This window comes from Populus trichocarpa, chromosome 14, assembly GCF_000002775.5.
Source record: "Populus trichocarpa isolate Nisqually-1 chromosome 14, P.trichocarpa_v4.1, whole genome shotgun sequence".
In the NCBI taxonomy this organism is placed as follows: domain Eukaryota; kingdom Viridiplantae; phylum Streptophyta; class Magnoliopsida; order Malpighiales; family Salicaceae; genus Populus; species Populus trichocarpa.
In genome coordinates this window covers 2494839-2513344 of record NC_037298.2, presented here as the reverse complement: position 1 = coordinate 2513344, position 18506 = coordinate 2494839, and the positions used below count along the sequence as shown (strand labels likewise).

The 18506-nt window shown below is 34.3% G+C and overlaps 3 protein-coding genes across 4 annotated transcripts; 2 read left to right on the top strand and 1 right to left on the bottom strand.

Annotated features, from left to right (window-relative positions):
- Positions 1 to 2592: 2592 nt before the first annotated feature.
- LOC18104981 (pentatricopeptide repeat-containing protein At2g15690, mitochondrial) lies at positions 2593 to 4415 on the top strand. Its single transcript, XM_006374978.3, has one exon. It carries the CDS (start codon positions 2827 to 2829, stop codon positions 4114 to 4116), a length of 1290 nt encoding a protein of 429 aa, XP_006375040.2. The 5' UTR covers positions 2593 to 2826; the 3' UTR covers positions 4117 to 4415.
- Positions 4416 to 5851: 1436 nt separating this feature from the next.
- LOC18104980 (uncharacterized) lies at positions 5852 to 8371 on the bottom strand. Of its 2 annotated transcripts, XM_024584660.2 has the most exons (6): positions 8193 to 8371; positions 8043 to 8103; positions 7872 to 7950; positions 7567 to 7817; positions 6455 to 6795; positions 5852 to 6374 (listed from the first exon to the last, which is right to left on the bottom strand). In XM_024584660.2, exons 1-6 carry the CDS (start codon positions 8271 to 8273, stop codon positions 6156 to 6158), a joined length of 1032 nt encoding a protein of 343 aa, XP_024440428.1. In that variant the 5' UTR covers positions 8274 to 8371; the 3' UTR covers positions 5852 to 6155. The 2 variants fall into 2 exon arrangements, with proteins under 2 accessions (XP_024440428.1, XP_006375039.1); XM_006374977.3 differs by having other exon boundaries at positions 7567 to 7950; positions 8193 to 8370.
- Positions 8372 to 14076: 5705 nt separating this feature from the next.
- Positions 14077 to 16014, top strand: LOC18104979 (allene oxide synthase 1, chloroplastic). The gene has a single exon (XM_006374975.3). The coding sequence runs from the start codon at positions 14156 to 14158 to the stop codon at positions 15734 to 15736; it is 1581 nt and encodes a 526-aa protein (XP_006375037.1). The 5' UTR covers positions 14077 to 14155; the 3' UTR covers positions 15737 to 16014.
- Positions 16015 to 18506: the final 2492 nt, after the last annotated feature.

The following is an 18506-nucleotide window of genomic DNA, read 5'->3' as shown; positions in this document are numbered from 1 at the left end:
TTTTTAAGTGACTTCAAAATTTAATAGGAAAAAAAATTCATGTCTTCAAGAAGACACAACAACACTTCATAAAAAGAAAAGTAGCCAATTTTTTTTTTAATATTAATAATAACGAAAAGAATCTTGAACTACACAATAAAAATAATCTTCTCTTGATTGCCAAATTTCCATCCTTTCATTTGAAACTAAAATCTTTTCACTTCAAAATTTCAAGGTATGTTTTTGTCAAAAAAAAAAAATAGTTTGACATATCTAAACATTTTCTTGACCTTTATCTTTTTAATTAGTAAATAAACATATTTGATACACATTTCATTTAATTTAACATCATCAAGTGTATATGACAACTCAACTCTTTTATAATCTCCTACATCATATTGTGAATTAGTTTGACATATTCATATATTTTTTTAACCTTAATCTTTTTAATTTACATAAACATATTTGTTAAACATTTTACTTAATTTAATATCATCAATTTTGTATTTGACAGCTCAACTCTTTTACAATCTCCTACAGTGGATCATCATTTAGAAAAAAATCAAAAATAATTTTACAAGAACTGAAACTTTTTATAAATAAGAATTTTTATTTCATGAAATCTATGAGCTCCAAACGGCAATCAAGGTAAAGCAATATCAAAACAAACACTTCTCCCAAGCATATCATCTTGTGTTGGCAAACAATCATACTGAAGCCAAGTGTGAACATCCGGACCTTTCCCATAGTACAGTCATGGGACAGAGTGATTTACGGTGCCAGACGAACGCGCATGCCCATATTCACCATCCATTGTCATTTACGGCCCAAAAAAGTGCCAACTCCTATCTTATCTTACGATTTCTTTTGTTTTTTTCCCGTGAAGGCCTGATGTCATGTCGAAGTACCAAGGATTCGAAACACGATTATTGCTCTTCTAGATTGATTTTTATTCCAGCTATAAAAATCGGGCTTTTCTCTCTTCTCCTTTTATTTTGCTCTTGGAATTCTAATTACTGTATGTTGATTTTTCAAATTTAAGAATTGACCAGCTAGAGTATGGTGATCGTTAAAAAGAATATATGTCCTGTTTTCCAGCTTGGAGATAGGCAAAGACCAGGACTTGAAATGCAGTTTGGGCTTTGGGAATTGGACCAATTTATCAGGCCGGAAAATTTTATCCAAGCCCTTATCCGGTCAAGGTCTACAGGCTCAGAAATAGCTCTGATCCAAACTCCCTTCTTCAAAATAATCAATACCAGAGATTTGTCATAGGACCCATTCTGGGTTAAAAATCTCTGGGAGTTTCTGTCTTCTGATAGTGTGAGAGGTTCCTCAAAGCTTAGCTGTGTCACCTTTATGGTGCCTGGCCACAATCCTAAACTCATATCATTAGCGACCTGTGTTAGTTTATCAGGAAAAAAGTGACATTGCATTTTCAAGGAAATGGTTATCAAATATCAAATAATATTAGATGATGATACTGATACAGTAAAATTTCAAAGGCTGATGACAGCAAAATTCTAACCAGGGAAGGTTGTGGAAATGGATGGGAGGACGGATAGATGATGTTCAACCCTTTAGAGATACAGACATACCACTATAGAGAGGATGAACAAGGATTTAAACTCTCAAATCTCATTGATACAGAGACATTATAAAGAAATTAGTGTTTAGGATAGCTCACCACTCAATGGAACCTACCAAAGAGATAAAAGTAAAAGAAGCTAACAAGCTTAACTTGATCTTAACTTCAACCAAGTCTCTATCTTCTACAATGAGTACACACTAATTTTGATTGGAATAATCCCTCCAAGCTAGTAAGGCCAGTAAAATCACAAAACATGAAGACCAGATTATCTACACCTACACACGTTTTATCGTCTAGCTAGAGCTCTAGAGTGGCTAACATAGTTGTAGGAAACAAGTTTCTGCAAAATCTGTCATCCAATGATTTCCTAAAGGAAGTCACTTTTGTTTGGTCTAGAGATAAGATTTATGGAAGGAAATCTTATCTTTTTATTGCCTAGCAAAGCTTTTCATGCGCAGCTAAACAGGGAGCAAGATTGTAAAAGCTCCATTAAATGCTAGTTGAAGAAGATGGCAGTCTTGCAAGTTGCAAAATATGGCAGCAGGATTTTCAGCTCTGCTGACAGCCTGCTCTTGGGAGTAAAATGACCATAACTCTTAATAGAAAGCTCTAAATCATGCACCGTTTCATGCTTTGGAAACTAGACGCCTATATCTTTCTCGCTATGCATGGCTTGCCTAGTGTTCTCTGCAGAATCGATACAGGGTTGCCTTTAATGACATTCTTGATTTCTGAGTTATGAGCATTTTCAGCTTGCTCAATCCTTGTTGAGCACCTCTTATCTCATCTACATGTTTCCACGTGGATTTTGGATTTGTTAAGAATGCTCTTGCATTAGATACATCTATCAACATGTTACACGGTTATTTCTAGATGTATACCATGTATTATCTTCCACTCACCATTTACTCCATCGGTTATGAAAGTTTTCACACCTTTAGACTATAAGAGTCACATCACTGTTACTAATTTCCGTTTTTCTTTTCTTTTTTGTTATCTAATTCAGGCCCTAGGGTCCCAGGGCCTTTTCAATAGCACTGATCATGTGAGGCTTCAGGAAGATATTTGTGAGATGGGGCTGCTCCTTTGTGGATAAGGCCTGAGCATCTTGGAGTTATGGTTTCAAAGCAGAGTTTGTGCCTTGCTCTAAATTAGAACACCTTTGATAGTGGAATTCGCCAATTGAAGCTTAAAAGGAATTTGAAAACCAAGAACCCAAAGAAATATATTCTTCAGTTTTCGCCATATCTCATGTAATGGCTAGTTCTCTGAGCTTCTTGTCACAGCCCAGAATTAGACCTGTAACCAAACGTCCTCCCAATCCCTCAAGCTCGTTTCTTGAACTATTGAGTGTTAGCGGTAACAGTTTACAAGTAACAAAGAATAAAGATTTAGCTGTGGTTTCAAGAGCTTATCAACGAGAAATTGCTGGTGTTCAAGGAGAGAATCTGGTGAGGCCAGATTTTGAGCGTTTATGCAAAGAGGGGAAAGTGGAGGCAGCTCTTGAAATCATGGATGAAAAGGAGAGGAATGGAGATTATGCAGACTTGCTCGATATTGTAAAGTTGATACAAGTTTGTGCTGATTTGAAATTGCTGGAAGCAGGGAAAAAGGTAGATGAGTATGTTATGAGGTCTTCATCAAAGTTCAAGTCCAGTGTTGTTGTGCTGAATAATCTAGTGGAGATGTACTGTAAACTGGGCGATACAAATGGAGCAAGAGAAATATTTGAGCAAATGGGAGTGAGAAATTTGGATTCTTGGAACAAGATGCTGTTGGGTTTAGCAGAGAACAAGGAAGGAGAAAAGGCTCTTGAAATCTTTTCCCAGATGAAAGGAGATGGGATTAGGCCAGATGGTTCTAGCTTTGTTGGTGTTTTAATGGCTTGTGTATGCTTAGGAGCAGAGAAGGAAGGACAGAAACATTTCGAGTCAATGAGCAGGGATTATGGAATCACTCCCACGGTAGAGCATTATGAAGTTTTCGTTGATCTTCTTGGAAGAACAGGAAAGATAGCGGAGGCAAAGGAGTTAGTTTCAAATATGCCAATTGATCCAAACTCCAGAATTTGGGAGACTCTACAGAAGTACTCAAAAGCCAGAACACAAGGGCAACTGGGTTATCCAGTATCACCACCTGGATTGAAACTTGGTGATATGAAAAGGGCAAAGGACAACATCAACACAAATCATAGAAGAGTGACTTCAGACAGAAGCAAGGCATATGAAAAGTTGAGGTCTTTGAGTAAGGAGGTAAGGGATGCTGGATATGTGCCGGACACAAGGTTTGTGCTTCATGATCTTGACCAAGAAGCGAAGGAGAAGGCATTGTTCTACCACAGTGAAAGGCTAGCCATTGCTTATGGGCTTATCAATACATCTCCTGGGACCACTTTAAGGATAATGAAAAACCTAAGGATTTGTGGGGACTGTCATAATTTCATCAAGATCCTCTCCAAAATCGAGGACCGAGAGTTTATCGTGAGAGACAACAAGAGGTTTCATCATTTCAAGGCTGGAAACTGTTCCTGTCGGGATTACTGGTAGACTACCAAATCTTCACAATATTTACTCTATGATTTGGTGATGGCAAACTGGTTTTGTCTTAGCATAACGAAGCATAATGTTGCTTCACATTGGTTCATTACAAGTTATTGACTCAAATAGAGACTCTGCTTGTATTTCATAAGTCATCAACATGATCATCACATGGGTGACAACAACTTGGCTTTCTTTCTCTTGGCATTGCAGTGCAGTAGAGATTGGCCATAAGTTCTGTTCTACTCAAGGCTGTGTTCAAGTTTAAGTTATAAAAGAGAAAAAAACTCCTTGTGTTCAGCATAGAATATTTGCATCTCCATCAACTTGTTCTCACCCCCCACAAGTTGATGTGCCCCTGCACGTCTTTTCAATCCCATGGCCTTAACTTGTCTCATGATCTCATCCATTTCGCTATCCTGCTGGCATAACCTGTCTCTAATTCTCGTCCTACTTTACAGCATCAATCATTAGAAGATATACATTACTTTCCTGATTTCTTTGACACAAATTCAGAGCGCGGTGCTGGTTGAATTTGAATTGGAGGCATTACACAAGATAATTTCTTAGGCATTTTTTCTTGAGAAGTTCTGGGATCTTGGTCTTTTGGGTTTTGTCCTTTTAATTTCTTGTATCAACTTGACTGATTACTCTCTCTTTAACAGAAAAAAGGGTTCTTGGGAATCCAAACCTCTGATTTTATTAAATGTGTGTTGGATCAATGCTTTTTTGGGTCATTGATGTGCTTTGTTCACTCAAATTTTCGTTGAATTTACTCCAAGATTTCAATCTTGGGACATAATTCTATGAGAAAAATCGTTTTAACTGTTAATTTTTTTCTTTCATACATTGATCATGTGAGTGTATGCAAACAGAAAAAAAATACTAATATTTACAATGACAACTACACTAACCTCTATATCTCTTGAAAGCAGAACTACGAGATGCAAGTACTAAATTTTTTTATAGCAATCAACTTCCTTCGTTGCGAGAGCCATTGGATCATTTTCCAGAATTGGAACTTGAGACAGCAAGCGACGACCTGGTTATAGTGCACAGTGGCGCATTCTAAAGAAGATTCACCATGAAGTAGAATGCTGAATAAAGAAAGGTTAATCATTGAATAGAAGATTTTTCACATAGAATTCTGTCCCGAGATTGAAATCTAGCGACAAATTCAGAAAAATTTGAGTAAACAGTGCACATCATAGACCCGAAAACATTAATCCAGTATATTCAACCCAATCAACCCAGGTTAATTAATTTAGTTTGGATTAATTTAACCATGTCAATCAAATCAAATAGGTTTAGCTAAATTAATATTTTATAGTTTAACTAAAAACCCAGTCCAATTTAGATTCCGAGTCCCTAGTTTTTTCGAGTCAACCCACAACCAAACAAGGTTTTAACTGTACGAATATAATACCATAAAAAATAGCCCAGCCCCTAATAATCTGGGTTTCCAGATTCTAGGGACTCGGTTATTTATCTGTGAGAGTGCAGGACTCAACCTTCGAGTTCTTACCCAAGGTACAAATTAAAAGATGAGCTGAAAATGACAAGATGTTAAAATTACAAATTATTTATCAGTAGTAAACAGTAAACACGGTTTCTATTTAACAAGTAGCTGAGATAGACTATTTGATTGCACTCCAGAGTGATTCAAACTATACCATTGATAATCTGTTCATGGAGTAATGCTATTAAGGAAAGGTAGGAAACCCAGAATAAGATGCACAAGACAGTAGCAAGCAAGATGAATGCTGATTGATTTAATTGTCAATCTAAAAAAATGTACAACAAGTCTCGTCTAGAAAAAAAATAAAAAGAAAAAGAAGAATTTGTTATGTGCTGATCATAAAGTGATGCAATGGAACTTTACAGTACAGTTCTATGAAAAACTTTCACTAAACTTTTAGCTGGTGTCCTCACTTTTTGGGGTTTGGAAACGTTTGGAGTGAGCTAAAGAGCTGAATGATAAAGCCTGATCAAGTACAGATGTAGATTCTTTGGAATTGGAACTGATATGCGATCTTCATTGCAAAACATCAATAGTTCTCTGCTACAGGTCTAGAAGGAAAGAGCCTCAAAAGAAATGTCGTCAATGACCATAGGCAAACCAAACCAAGGACTTGGAAGGTCACTATCATCGAAACTAAGGCATTGCTTCTTTCCAGTAGCAGGGCAGATTCAGGAACCCCTCTCAAAGTGAACATCAATTTCTCAATAAAATGAGCAGCTTTTGTCAGCTGATATAGCCTATAAACCTGTCAAACCAATTCAAACTGTTAAAACCCACAAATTTTGGCTTCAAGAGCGTAGGATTGCAGTAAATGAAGTCATATACCTCAAATATGATGGGGACTAGAGGCCAACAAGATGAACCACGCTTGTCCAGATAAGTCTCAAACAGACGCTGAGCAAGGCAGCCAACTAGGAAGGGAAGCACAGCAACCAACGCTGGCAAGCCAAGAACTGGCCAGGTCACAAACACAGCAAAGAGAGGGGCAATAACCTTGAAGCCCATGACAAAGAAGGCAGATGTCAGGTATCCTCTGAGGCCTGTTATAAGACCCCACCTCTTTGAGCTAAATTGCAGATAAGGCCTCTGAATGCGATCAGTCACAGTCAAGAAGGTTGCAAGACCAAAGTAAAACATGGCCTCGAAAGATAATGATGTCGCAATCTCTGCAAAATAATTGGCATATAAGATGCTTTGTAGATTTCTTTTTCCCATCTTAATCATAATAAATGCACACTGAAGCAGCATAAATAAATCATGATATTATTTTGACAAGATTCGGGTACTCTTTTTTCCCATACAAAGTATCAACAGTAGATCATCATATTGAAATGACCAACCAGGTTTACCCTGAAAGTTGTTGACAAGACAACAATCAATTCAATTGCAAGGCCACATAGCACAATAAACATCTAATCAAAGAAGTGAAATCCATTGCATTTTCCTGTAACACCAGTTTGGCACTCTGATATTGATCCAATAACCTCGGTGACTTTCCCGGACCTCACAGACTAGCTTGGTTAGGGTCTTCCAAAGTCTTAAAAGCGAACTCGGTTCTTATTGAGCACAAGCACTTCCCACAAACTCACTAATGATAGTTAGTGTACACAAATGTGGGAGCAACTAGGCTCCCCACTCCCCCACCCTAAAAAACATATCACTGAAATCCAAATAAATCATGCTCGAAATTGACAATAGGCACTTACAATTTGCAATGCTATCTATATTCCTATTAAACATAATCTGTCATGATAAATTAATGGTGTTCAAATCGAGTTAATTGGCTAAAAACCAAAAGAGCATCGCACACATATGAAGCAAGCAAGAAAATTAAGAGGCGGTTAATTTCCGCATTTCTTTTTTGTGCTCAGTCAAATATTCCAGTTCCACGCCACTTTTTAAGAGCAAATATTGCAAGAACTCAAACTGATAAGTACCTACAAGAACTTCATCCTTGAGGAAAGCCTCAATGGCAGAGCCAAGGAAAAACTGAGGCACAATCAAAGACAATACCAACGCAACTGGTCCCAATAACCAGACAAACGAGCCTTTTTCTTCGTTAAAAGGTGCTGAGACCAATCTCCCTTCTTCCACAGACTGGTGAGTCAACCCATGAAAAGAAACAGAACCTGATTTACCATTAAATGGCTCCACCCCATTAGAACTACTAGCAGGCACACCCGAACTTTTCCTTCTCGAAATCTTTAAATCCGCATCAGCATTAGAATTAGAAATAGAAGAACCACATATCACAACTCCTCTGTTCAAGCTTGACCAAGAAATCCCCTTAAATATATTCTTAAAACCAGGCTTCACACACACTGCAATAAGACAAAAAAAAAAAAACCCATTACTTAGAACATGGAAACTGATTTTAATCATCAACCAACTAGTGTGAGAAAGCGAAACATACATTTTGATGGGTTCTTAAGCAGGATTCTTGGACATCTCAACCCAACATGGCTTGCAGATATCTTAAATTTCGAAACATAGATGATGAGTTAGAAAAAGTCTAGGTATAAGAAGACACAATCCAAGCATAAATTTGAGCAAATGTACTTACAATTTCGTTTGATAACAAACGATTAGTTGATAATCTGAGTTTTGGGGCAGTAATTCCAGTGCAAACTGATTGCATTTCCATGTTTTGTGTTGTTGGTAGGAAGTTAGGTTTTAAGGTTTTACAGGTGCTTAAACCCTAAGGCCTAATCCACTAACCTCAATAAAAGTCTGTTCCTTTTAAGGAGATGAACACGTGTGTGTTATTTGTTAATATGTGATTGGATGTTTTTTCTACATCCATTGGGCCCATCACAACTTGTTCTGGCCCAATATCTAATATTCAGCTAGCCCAACCTAAATGAAACAGAACGAAAATTTATGTAAACTAACTATAGTTGTCAGATCGTAGCTGGATTATGACAGAGTCCGGGTTAATCTATGTATTACTGGGACAATTAAGTTAAGCAAAAAAGTTTAATTTTGAAATAATATTATTCTGGTTAAAAAATAATAAAATAAAATGATATTGTAATTGTAATTGTGTGTACATGTTTTTATTTTTATTTTTTTCATTAGAAAAATATATTATAAAACTCCACTACATAAACATGTTATATAGAATTATATAAAACACCATCCATCATGAAACATGAGAAATTTTATAATGTTTAAAATATAATTAGTGACATTTTATGAATTACAACTCATAAATTATAGTGTTTTTAGTATGTAGTGCATTATTATTTAATTATTAGAAAATATTAAAAAAATATTTAATATTTTTTAAAACCAAATATATTTATAAAATATACTCAGAATCAACAAAATATAAGTTTAAATAGAGTTACTGATGTGAAATGAATTAATGACATGACATGTTAATTTATGAGACATGAGTTTAATTAAGAATATTTTTAGAAACGCAGTTGAAATTTTGATGTGATATATCAAAAATAATTTTAAAAAAATAAAAAATATTATTTTAATATATTTTTTTAAAAAAATATTTTTAACCATAATTACTGTCAGAATCCCGGAACATATAAAATCTCACGAGTTACAGTTTTAAAATCTTGAAACACAGCCGAAGAATCTCCATTTCTTTTTTCTTTTCGAACAAACAAGAGTTTCATTAAATAAAAATATCGGCCAAGGCCCATGCTATACCCAGAAGCATAGAAATGCCAAAATGGCCTCGAGAAACAAGTATGCATACCCAGGCCTGGAAACACTCGAAAACCCCAACCCATCTCAAAGTAAAAACGCATTAAAAAACAAAACAATCATTTTTTGCCATGACAATTTTTTCTATCCTCCAGATTATATCAATATTTATCAATTCTTTTCACTCGCCTAAGTAGCACTTCTGCTATTCAATCATAGAATCGATTCAAGTTTATATATATATATATATATATATATATATATATATATATATATATATATTATTAACGTGGGTGTCTGGATCAGCTTGTACACACCTCGACTAATTTCACGAACCCTGAAATTAACGACCATAAACCTCCAGTGATCATTATATTAGCAACTACAGGATTTAAACTTGAGTTTATAAAAGAGTAAATTTTTTTATCTCAAACTCTTATCACTAGGCTAATATATTTTTTTTCATAATACACGATGTTGTTAGCACACAATTTATCATTTTTTTAAGAATTCTATAAAAAAGCTCTACTTAAAAAGTTGATGCGTTGATGGAATTCCTTACTTCTTTCTTTTCAGAAATCAGGCCATGCTATATATATATATATAAAAGGTAAAGCAGACTCAATTAATTTTATAATACAAAATTAAATACAACCATACAAGAAAAAAAACAATAATGAAGTATTTTATTAAAAGATTTTAGTTAAGGGTGTTTGGGAATTTCAGGTAATTATTTTTTAAAATATTTTTATTTGAAAATATATTAAAATAATATTTTTAAAATTATTTTTAATATCAATAAATTAAAATAATTCAAGATTATATATAAAAATTTAAGTAAAAACTTTTTATCTGATAGAACACCTTTAAAACGCGGTTACAAACGGCACGCAACTTCTCGTTATATGTGCTGAATCTGAACCTCTCGGTCCTTTACAAGAAGATTTTTTGCTTCGATTATCAAAGCAAAATTGATGCGTTGATGGGATTCCTTGTTGATTTGTCTCAGTAGCGCCTATATCTTACCTTTTCTATGGAAACAAATTCATATTAAATTGTGAATCCATGTAGGGATTAACCACGTCTCAATGAGCTAAATCCTTACTGTCCTGTCCATTTTTTACATAAATTCTTCTTGATGAAGCTTGAAATTATCATTCAGGTATTAGGGCTGTCTCGATTAAACATCAAAGGTATTTTTCAAATTACTTATATTATTAAAGAATTTTTTGTTTTAATGGATCATTCTATTAAATATAAGTAATGAAATTGTTGAGTTTCTAAAATCCCAAATTCTCTAAATGGTATTCATTCAGGTATCTTTCTCTCACATCACGTATCTTCTTGAGAAAAATAAGATATTTTAATTTATTGCACAATTAATACAGAAATTATTTGAATGTACAGATAGCATTAACTTGAATAGTAAATTTGAAGTTGTCTGAAAAAAATCTGAATAAATGGTCAATAATCTGAATATATATTATATATTGCATGGAAACTATACAAATGGAAGCAGCACCTATCGTGTTTCTTTGTTGTTGTTTTTTTTTTTTTCCAGTTAATGCAAGGTGTAATGAATTTTGAATTATAAAATAAAGTTTGTCCCTTTTCAATCCTTAAATGCTTGCTGATCCAGCTAAATGCTTGTTTGTTATTATTATTGGAATAGCTTTAAGGTTACTACACACGTGCATTTGACCGTTAGAAAACGCGGTAATAGTAACAGTGGTCGGAAGCTGAAAGGACAACGGTTTGACTCTTTCCTGCTTTTGGCAGTATGTTGTGGACCTTAACCTTACCATTCTTTGGTAGAATTAGGCATTGAAAATATTCATGAAATTGACCCTCAACCCTCAGCCACAGCACAGCCACAGCCCAGCCACAGCCACAGCCACAGCCACAGCCACAGCCACAGCCGCAGCCGCAACCACCGTCATGTCCCATTCATCTCAGCTACTGGCTACTCCATACAAAATTTAACACATGCGCAGCATAAAGCCGGTGACCGTGACACCCTAACAGCCGCACTTTCTGTTTCTAAGATTTTATACATGTTGCTTAATTAACTTGAAATGGCATATTGCAACTCGACAACACGAGTAAGAAGCAAATCAATGTAATTATGAAGCATATTTTGGCTTTCCTTTGTCACTGTGGACAAGGCGGCCACAGTCCACAGGATGTGACGACCCGCTCTCTGGAAACTAAATCCCCAACGTGGATGAGAATCGAAGGACGGCCTCTTTTTGGGGTTCGTTGTCTTCACATGATTTGCAAAATGGATAGTTATTGGTTCCAAGAAAACGATGATAAGATGATGGATTGTCGCAACTAGCTAACCACGATAGTTGCCCAGTAAGCATGGGATGGGAAAGCATGGGATGGGGTGGGGTAGCTTGTTGTGTAGTCTAGAATTAGACTGCCATTGACGAATCATCGATGCAGATCGGTTATCTTTTATGGATGCCCATCATGGTTAAAATAAGATTAGACCTTCATAAAATACACTATGGTAGATTGGGAAAGGCTCTGCTACTTCAGGAGTATTAACTACGAGGAACTTACTGATTTAATTATGGCTCAATCTATGATCATTTTACTATTATGTTTGTTTAGATTATTCAAAATTATATATCTTTGTGTTAATAATTTATTTAAAACAATAAAATTGGCTCAGTTGAAGTTAATAGTTAGCTGTAGTTTAATTCACTTCTAGTCACTAGTCACGGCCAAAAAATTAGCAAATAATAATAGAAATACCTTGGTCGAAAAATATGTTTTCAGTAATAAATTCATATACTAAATAAATGATGTTGCATGGATTGAACTTGTGTGGAATCACTTTCATGAAAATAAAAATATTCTTCAAAAGTCATGGATTCAAGTCGCATGGCGATTTGATGAAATTTAGAAGAGTTTTTAATTAATTCAAGGAATAAATTAGGCTTTAGATTTTGAGATAAAGTTGACTAGTCTCGAAATCTAATAAAAAATTAGGGACGGATTGATCACATGATTAGCGTACAAGTAACTTAAAGTTTATATAAGAGAATTCGTTTTTTTTCATTGATTACGTGTGTAGATGATTACGCGTAGATCATATGATATATGCATGTGGTTTTAGTCTCATTTCATGTGAAAATTGTTTATCTAACTGGATTAATTTTATAAAAACAAAATATTACTGAATATTTAATTAGAATACATTATCAAATTTGAACAATAGAGAGTCGACCATCGCATGGGCAAAGGTGGCAGATCAAGCCATTTAGCGAGTGTGTTAGTTTTTGTTTTTGAATATATTATAAAAATATATTTTATTTTAAAAAAATTAAATTAATATTATTTTAGTGTTTTTTTTATAGTTTTGATATATTGTTTTTAAAAAAATCATTTTAATATATTTTTAAATAAAAAATATTTTTGCAAAGCATCTTACAACTAATATTATAAACACACTATTCATCACATCATATTATTTTTTAAAAATTGATATTAGATTCATTAATACAATTATTCTATGATTCATATAATTGACAATATGATTTACATGAACATAGACAAGGATTTATAATTACTCGTATTCTCTAAAGACAACTCATCCTGCTAGGTGATCAATTAACATCAAATGTAGAACAAAAATAGTGTAAAGAATGCAACAAGAAAGGTGAATGGATAATTAAAGAAACAAAGTGATGCTATCATTCATCTATTGGATTTATCAAAAGAAAAAAATCTTTCAAAGTCATGATGTCGGTTTGTGAGCCAAGTTGGTATTTAAGATGTTTAATTAATCTCTTAATTTTAACAATTTAATTTATTTATTTTTGCAAAGGGGCTGGTGGATCATGTTTAATACCTGTAAAAAAAAATTTATGTATTTGAAAATTTTTCGATAATTAAATAAGCATTGTTTAAAAAAAAATGTTACAATTTAAAAGAAAGTTTTAAAATATATATGTTATTTTTCATGAAAAAAAATAAACCTTATTTGAAAGGATACTTTAATAAATTTAAATTATTAAAGTATACCTCTTTTATACCCTTACTCTTTATTAAATTTTTTTATTAAAGTATTAATAAAATATTTTTAACTTGTGTGGATAAAATATTTATGATATATTTATGAAAAAAAAAAACATGAACTCAAGGATAGGCCAAACCTAGAAATAATGAATCTAACAGCATGCCCGGTCCGTATATAGATGGATAAGATCTTGTCTAAATGCTTGTTTGAAAATGTGGTTGCGGTTGTTTTTCAAAGTGTTTTTCACTTTGTATCAAAATAATATTTTTTTATTTTTTAAAAATTATTTTTAAAATCAGCGTATTAAAATGATCTAAAAACACCAAAAAAATATTAATTTGAAGCAAAAAAATAAAATAAATTCAAATTTTTTAAAAAATATTTTTAAAATATAAAAACAAATATAGCCTCAGACTAAAGATGATTAATTATTACTTTCTCTTTAATCAATTTTTGAAAGGCAGATCTAAGAATAAAACAATAAATATTGATCCATGGTAAAACACATGCACTGTTCAGACTTAAAAGAAAATTGAGGAAATGACATGTATACACGCATGCTTCCTTTCCTCGAGAATTTTCTTTAGGTGCCATTCAAGAAGGGAAAAAATCCAAGTCGAAAAGTAAAACAGATACCGAGTATTAATTACTATTAAAGCATTCTTTTCACGACTCTATCAGAGCACAAATTTTAGGCTTGTGGTGGTCGTCAATGGACCACCCGCACTCATAAAACCCAGTACTGCTATAAATAAAGACTCGGCACTCCACTTGCTCCCCACACCCCATTTTTCTCAAGAATAGCCAGGTAGATTAGCCAAAGCACAAACATGGCTTCATCTTCTCTAGCTTTTCCAACCCTTCAACCCCAATTCCAGTCACTAAAAAACAAATCTACTTCCAAGCCCTCAACTCGTAGACTGTCCTTCCGTACCATCAGAGCATCAGTATCAGAAAAACCATCAGTTTCGGCTCCAGGTGTTACTGTTTCACCACCTGAAAACACCAAACTCCCGATCCGTAAAATCCCTGGTGATTATGGCCTTCCTCTTGTCGGTCCCTTTAAAGATCGTATGGATTATTTTTATAACCAGGGCAGAGACAATTTCTTCAAATCCAAAGTTCTGAAATACGGATCAACGGTGTTTAGAGCCAACATGGGACCAGGTCCTTTTATTGCTCCAAATCCACAGGTTGTGGTTTTACTTGACGGCAAGAGCTTTCCGGTTCTATTTGACGTGACAAAAGTTGAAAAGAAAGACCTTTTTACAGGTACTTACATGCCTTCAACAGAACTCACTGGTGGCTATCGAATTCTGTCCTATCTCGATCCATCCGAGCCAATGCACGCCAAATTGAAGAAATTCATGTTCTATCTCCTCAAGTCACGCCGTGATCACGTAATCCCTGAATTCAAAGCCAGTTACACAGAACTCTTTACGAGTCTTGAAAAAGATTTGGCTCTCAAAGGGAAAGCTAATTTCGTCGCTGCTAATGATCAAGCAGCTTTTAACTTCTTGGCTCGGGCTTGGTTTGGTACTGAACCGGCACAGACCAGTCTTGGCCTTGACGGACCTGGTCTAGTTTCAAAATGGGTGCTCTTTAACCTTGGTCCGGTCCTTTCTCTCGGTCTTCCAAAATATCTCGAAGATCTTACAATCCACTCCTTCCGTCTACCACCATCAATGATTAAAAAAAACTACCAGCGCCTTTACGATTTCTTCTATGCTTCGTCAAGCTTCCTGCTCGATGAAGCAGAGAATTTAGGAATTTCACGAGAGGAGGCATGCCATAATCTTCTCTTCTCCACATGCTTTAACTCGTTCGGTGGAATGAAGATTTTATTTCCAAACATGATGAAATGGCTAGGCCGTGCCGGGGCCAAACTCCACGCTCAGTTAGCCGAAGAGATCAGATCAGTTGTTCAATCCGACGGTGGAAATGTTACAATGAGGGGTATGGAACAGATGCCGTTGATGAAATCAGCAGTCTATGAAGCACTCCGGATTGAACCACCAGTCCCTCTACAGTACGGTAAAGCAAAGCGTGATCTGATAATTGAAAGCCACGATGCTGCTTTCGAAGTCAAAGAAGGGGAGCTGTTATTCGGGTTTCAACCATTTGCTACTAAAGACCCGAAAATATTTACTCGGGCTGAAGAGTTTGTTGCTGACAGGTTTATTGGGGAGGGAGAGGAGTTGTTGAAGCATGTGCTGTGGTCTAATGGGCCTGAGACAGAGAAGCCAACGTTGGGAAATAAACAGTGTGCAGGGAAGGATTTTGTTGTACTCGTGGCTAGGCTGCTTGTCGTGGAATTGTTTTTAAGGTATGATTCTTTTGAGATAGAGGTTGGCAAGTCATCCCTGGGAGCTGCTGTGACGGTCACTTCATTAAAGAGGGCAAGGTTTTAGATAATTAGAGATTTTGGTTTCTTGTTGTGGGAAGAGTATAACGTGGGTAGTGGGGATGCCAATGCCTGCTTTCAAGGGCAGTAGCTTTCTGTAATGCATAATGGCATTGATATCATCATGTTGTAGTCCTTTTCTTAGCTAAGTCGATAGAAAAAACAATGATGATACAGTACTGCATTCTGTGAATAATGAAATAAGAAGCATGTTGCTAGAGTCGCACCACTCCTTTTGAGATAATTGGAGGCTTTGCTCTTTTGCAATGGTGACTTTTTGAAAAAGGAGTTCTTGAAGTGTATAATGTGGGTGGAGGAGGGAGCGGTCCTGCTTTCTTGTGCCCGTAGCTTTTTGTGCGTTCCATAATGACATCGATATCATTTCCCGGTTTAATTAATATTATGCAATAAGTCTAAAAGAAAACATGTCCGTTGTCGTTGTATGCCCTCACCTGTTCAGCATTGAGATGTGTGGTTTCTGTTTTTTTTTATATATATAATTTTCACGTGACAATGTAAAAATGTAAAACAAATCTAAATAAATATTATTTTAATATATTTTCTATTAAAAATCATTATTAAAACGCAACTTGCAATACATTAACATTATTAATTAAATAATCTAAACAAAATACATTTTGTTTTTGTTTTTGGTTTACATATAAATGAAAATTAGCAAATTATTTTTTAAACCTAAAAATAATAAATTTCTCCTTAATTGTTTTATTATTATGTTGGTAGTTAACAATAAACTTCGAAGGAGGGATGACTTCGACTATCTTGAGAGCAAGAATGGATTTAAGCATTATAGGTTGAGACTGATAAGGTGCGATTAGAAGTTAGATAGAAAGGTGATCTAGAGTGGAATGAATATCCTCGAATTAGATGAAAATTAAGTGATCCAAGAACTAAAAAAAAATGGTAAATTTAGATATTTTCAGGATAAAAATCGAGATAACTACGTACCATAAAGCTGGCTAGGCTCAACAAGTGCATGAAATATAAATGCTGCCAACAACCTTGTTGGTTGAATTAATTGACATAATATAAACCTCAAGATTGATTAAAATTAATTAAGTTGGAGGATGAGTTGAGATTAACGCACTTAAGAATCGTTGTGGATAATAGAGTGATGATTGGGTCAGGGATGACACATGCAATAAATACAAGGCTGATAAACTTGACTTAAATCAGATTACTTGTGAGTTTTGTTGGTGCTAGTTTGAATGGAAAAGAGGCTTCAATAATGGGAATTTAAGTGTTAAAATCAAATAAAATATCTTAATTTCATCATTTTAAAAATCTATTAAAATAAGTACCATTTTCAAGAAATAAAAAGAAAATATAAAATATAAAAATAAGACAAGAACAAAAGTAATATCAAAACAACAACCTTTCCAAAAACCATGGAGTTGACATTGAAAAGGTAACTTATGAGTACTGAATTGAAACATTTTGAGACTACAGGAACTACACATTACTTTACCATTCATTAATAGAAGTATAAAACTTGGAAAACAAAAGCGAGAGAGAGAGAGAGAGATAAAAATTTCACCTCCTCCCTCCCTCCCTCTCATACACACAATCCAAAAAAAAAAGCCCACATTTTGTGAATCAAATTTATTTGAAATTCATAGTGATTTTGGTTTCTATAAAAAAAACAAGTGAAAAGGAAAAGAAAAGTAGAATTATGATAGTGTTAATTTCACCCCGAAACTATTATTGTATCAATTTTGTCTTTGAATTATTTTGATTCTTATATTAAAGATTTGTGTTAAAATTACCTAACAAAAATGTCAGATTCCCTATAAAATGATGTATTTCTTAAAAGAAGAAGAAGATATTTTGAAAGAAAACAGGGATGGAAAGCCTTAAAAATGGATGGAAGTCATTGATTAAGAATTTATAAATATTGAAAGTAAAATCGATATAAAAGGATTAAACTGAGACTATCTATATATAGTCGTGAGACATTTTTTAATTTGCCCAAAAAGTCAAATCAAAGACCAATTTGATTTTGAGAGGATTCGTTTGAAATTCAAGACCCCCTTCCTTTTGTTCTCCACTTCTTTCGACGTCCTGAATTGACTTTTCATCTTCAGGTCAGTTTTTAAAGTTCAATGCGACCTCTAAAAGCCTTGAAACCGAGTAGATTGAAGTTCGGCGACACGCGGTGTTTAGGAAAATGTCAGAGATGTGAAAACATTTAGAATTTTAAGGTTTGTTGGAACTTGGAATTTTAAGAATCGGAGAACACCAACTATTTTTTTTTTTCCTGGTTTCGATCTTTCTTGAACCACACATTTTATTCATAAAAAAACTTATTATTTTGCCTGGTTGTAAACTCCAAGAACCAATCTATTTATCAAAAATACAAAAGTTTAAGTTTACACGTTAACCTATGAATCAACTTACATGATCCATGACCTGACGCATGAGTTAAATTGACTCTTCATGTTACTATGCTATTTGTTTAATAATGAAAGCTTTGGACAAAATTATAAACAAGGTATTTAAAAATATTTAAAAAATATTTTTTATTATTTTTTATATATATTTGACAAGTAAAGTTTTGAATAATTTTTATTCTAGAGATCTTTTTGTGTGTGTTAAATGTATGTAATTTTTATGCATCTCCTCCATTCGTAGCCCTCGAGCTATCCCAGGGGAGATTCAGGGAAGTAATTACTCTGCAGATACTATTATGGCTCGGGAGATTGTGATGGGACACTGCTACCGATTGCGAGTAAATAAAATATGTTAACAGTGATTCAGTG

Excerpts from the sequence above, each read along its gene's own strand:
- LOC18104981 (XM_006374978.3), top strand. The coding sequence starts at position 2,827 with ATGGCTAGTTCTCTGAGCTTCTTGTCACAGCCCAGAATTAGACCTGTA.
- LOC18104980 (XM_006374977.3), bottom strand. The coding sequence starts at position 8,273 with ATGGAAATGCAATCAGTTTGCACTGGAATTACTGCCCCAAAACTCAGA. Across the intron at positions 8,104-8,192 it reads GTTTGTTATCAAACGAAATT|ATATCTGCAAGCCATGTTGG; the intron begins GTAAGTACATTT and ends TCGAAATTTAAG. Across the intron at positions 6,375-6,454 it reads TAGTCCCCATCATATTTGAG|GTTTATAGGCTATATCAGCT; the intron begins GTATATGACTTC and ends TTGGTTTGACAG.
- LOC18104979 (XM_006374975.3), top strand. The coding sequence starts at position 14,156 with ATGGCTTCATCTTCTCTAGCTTTTCCAACCCTTCAACCCCAATTCCAG.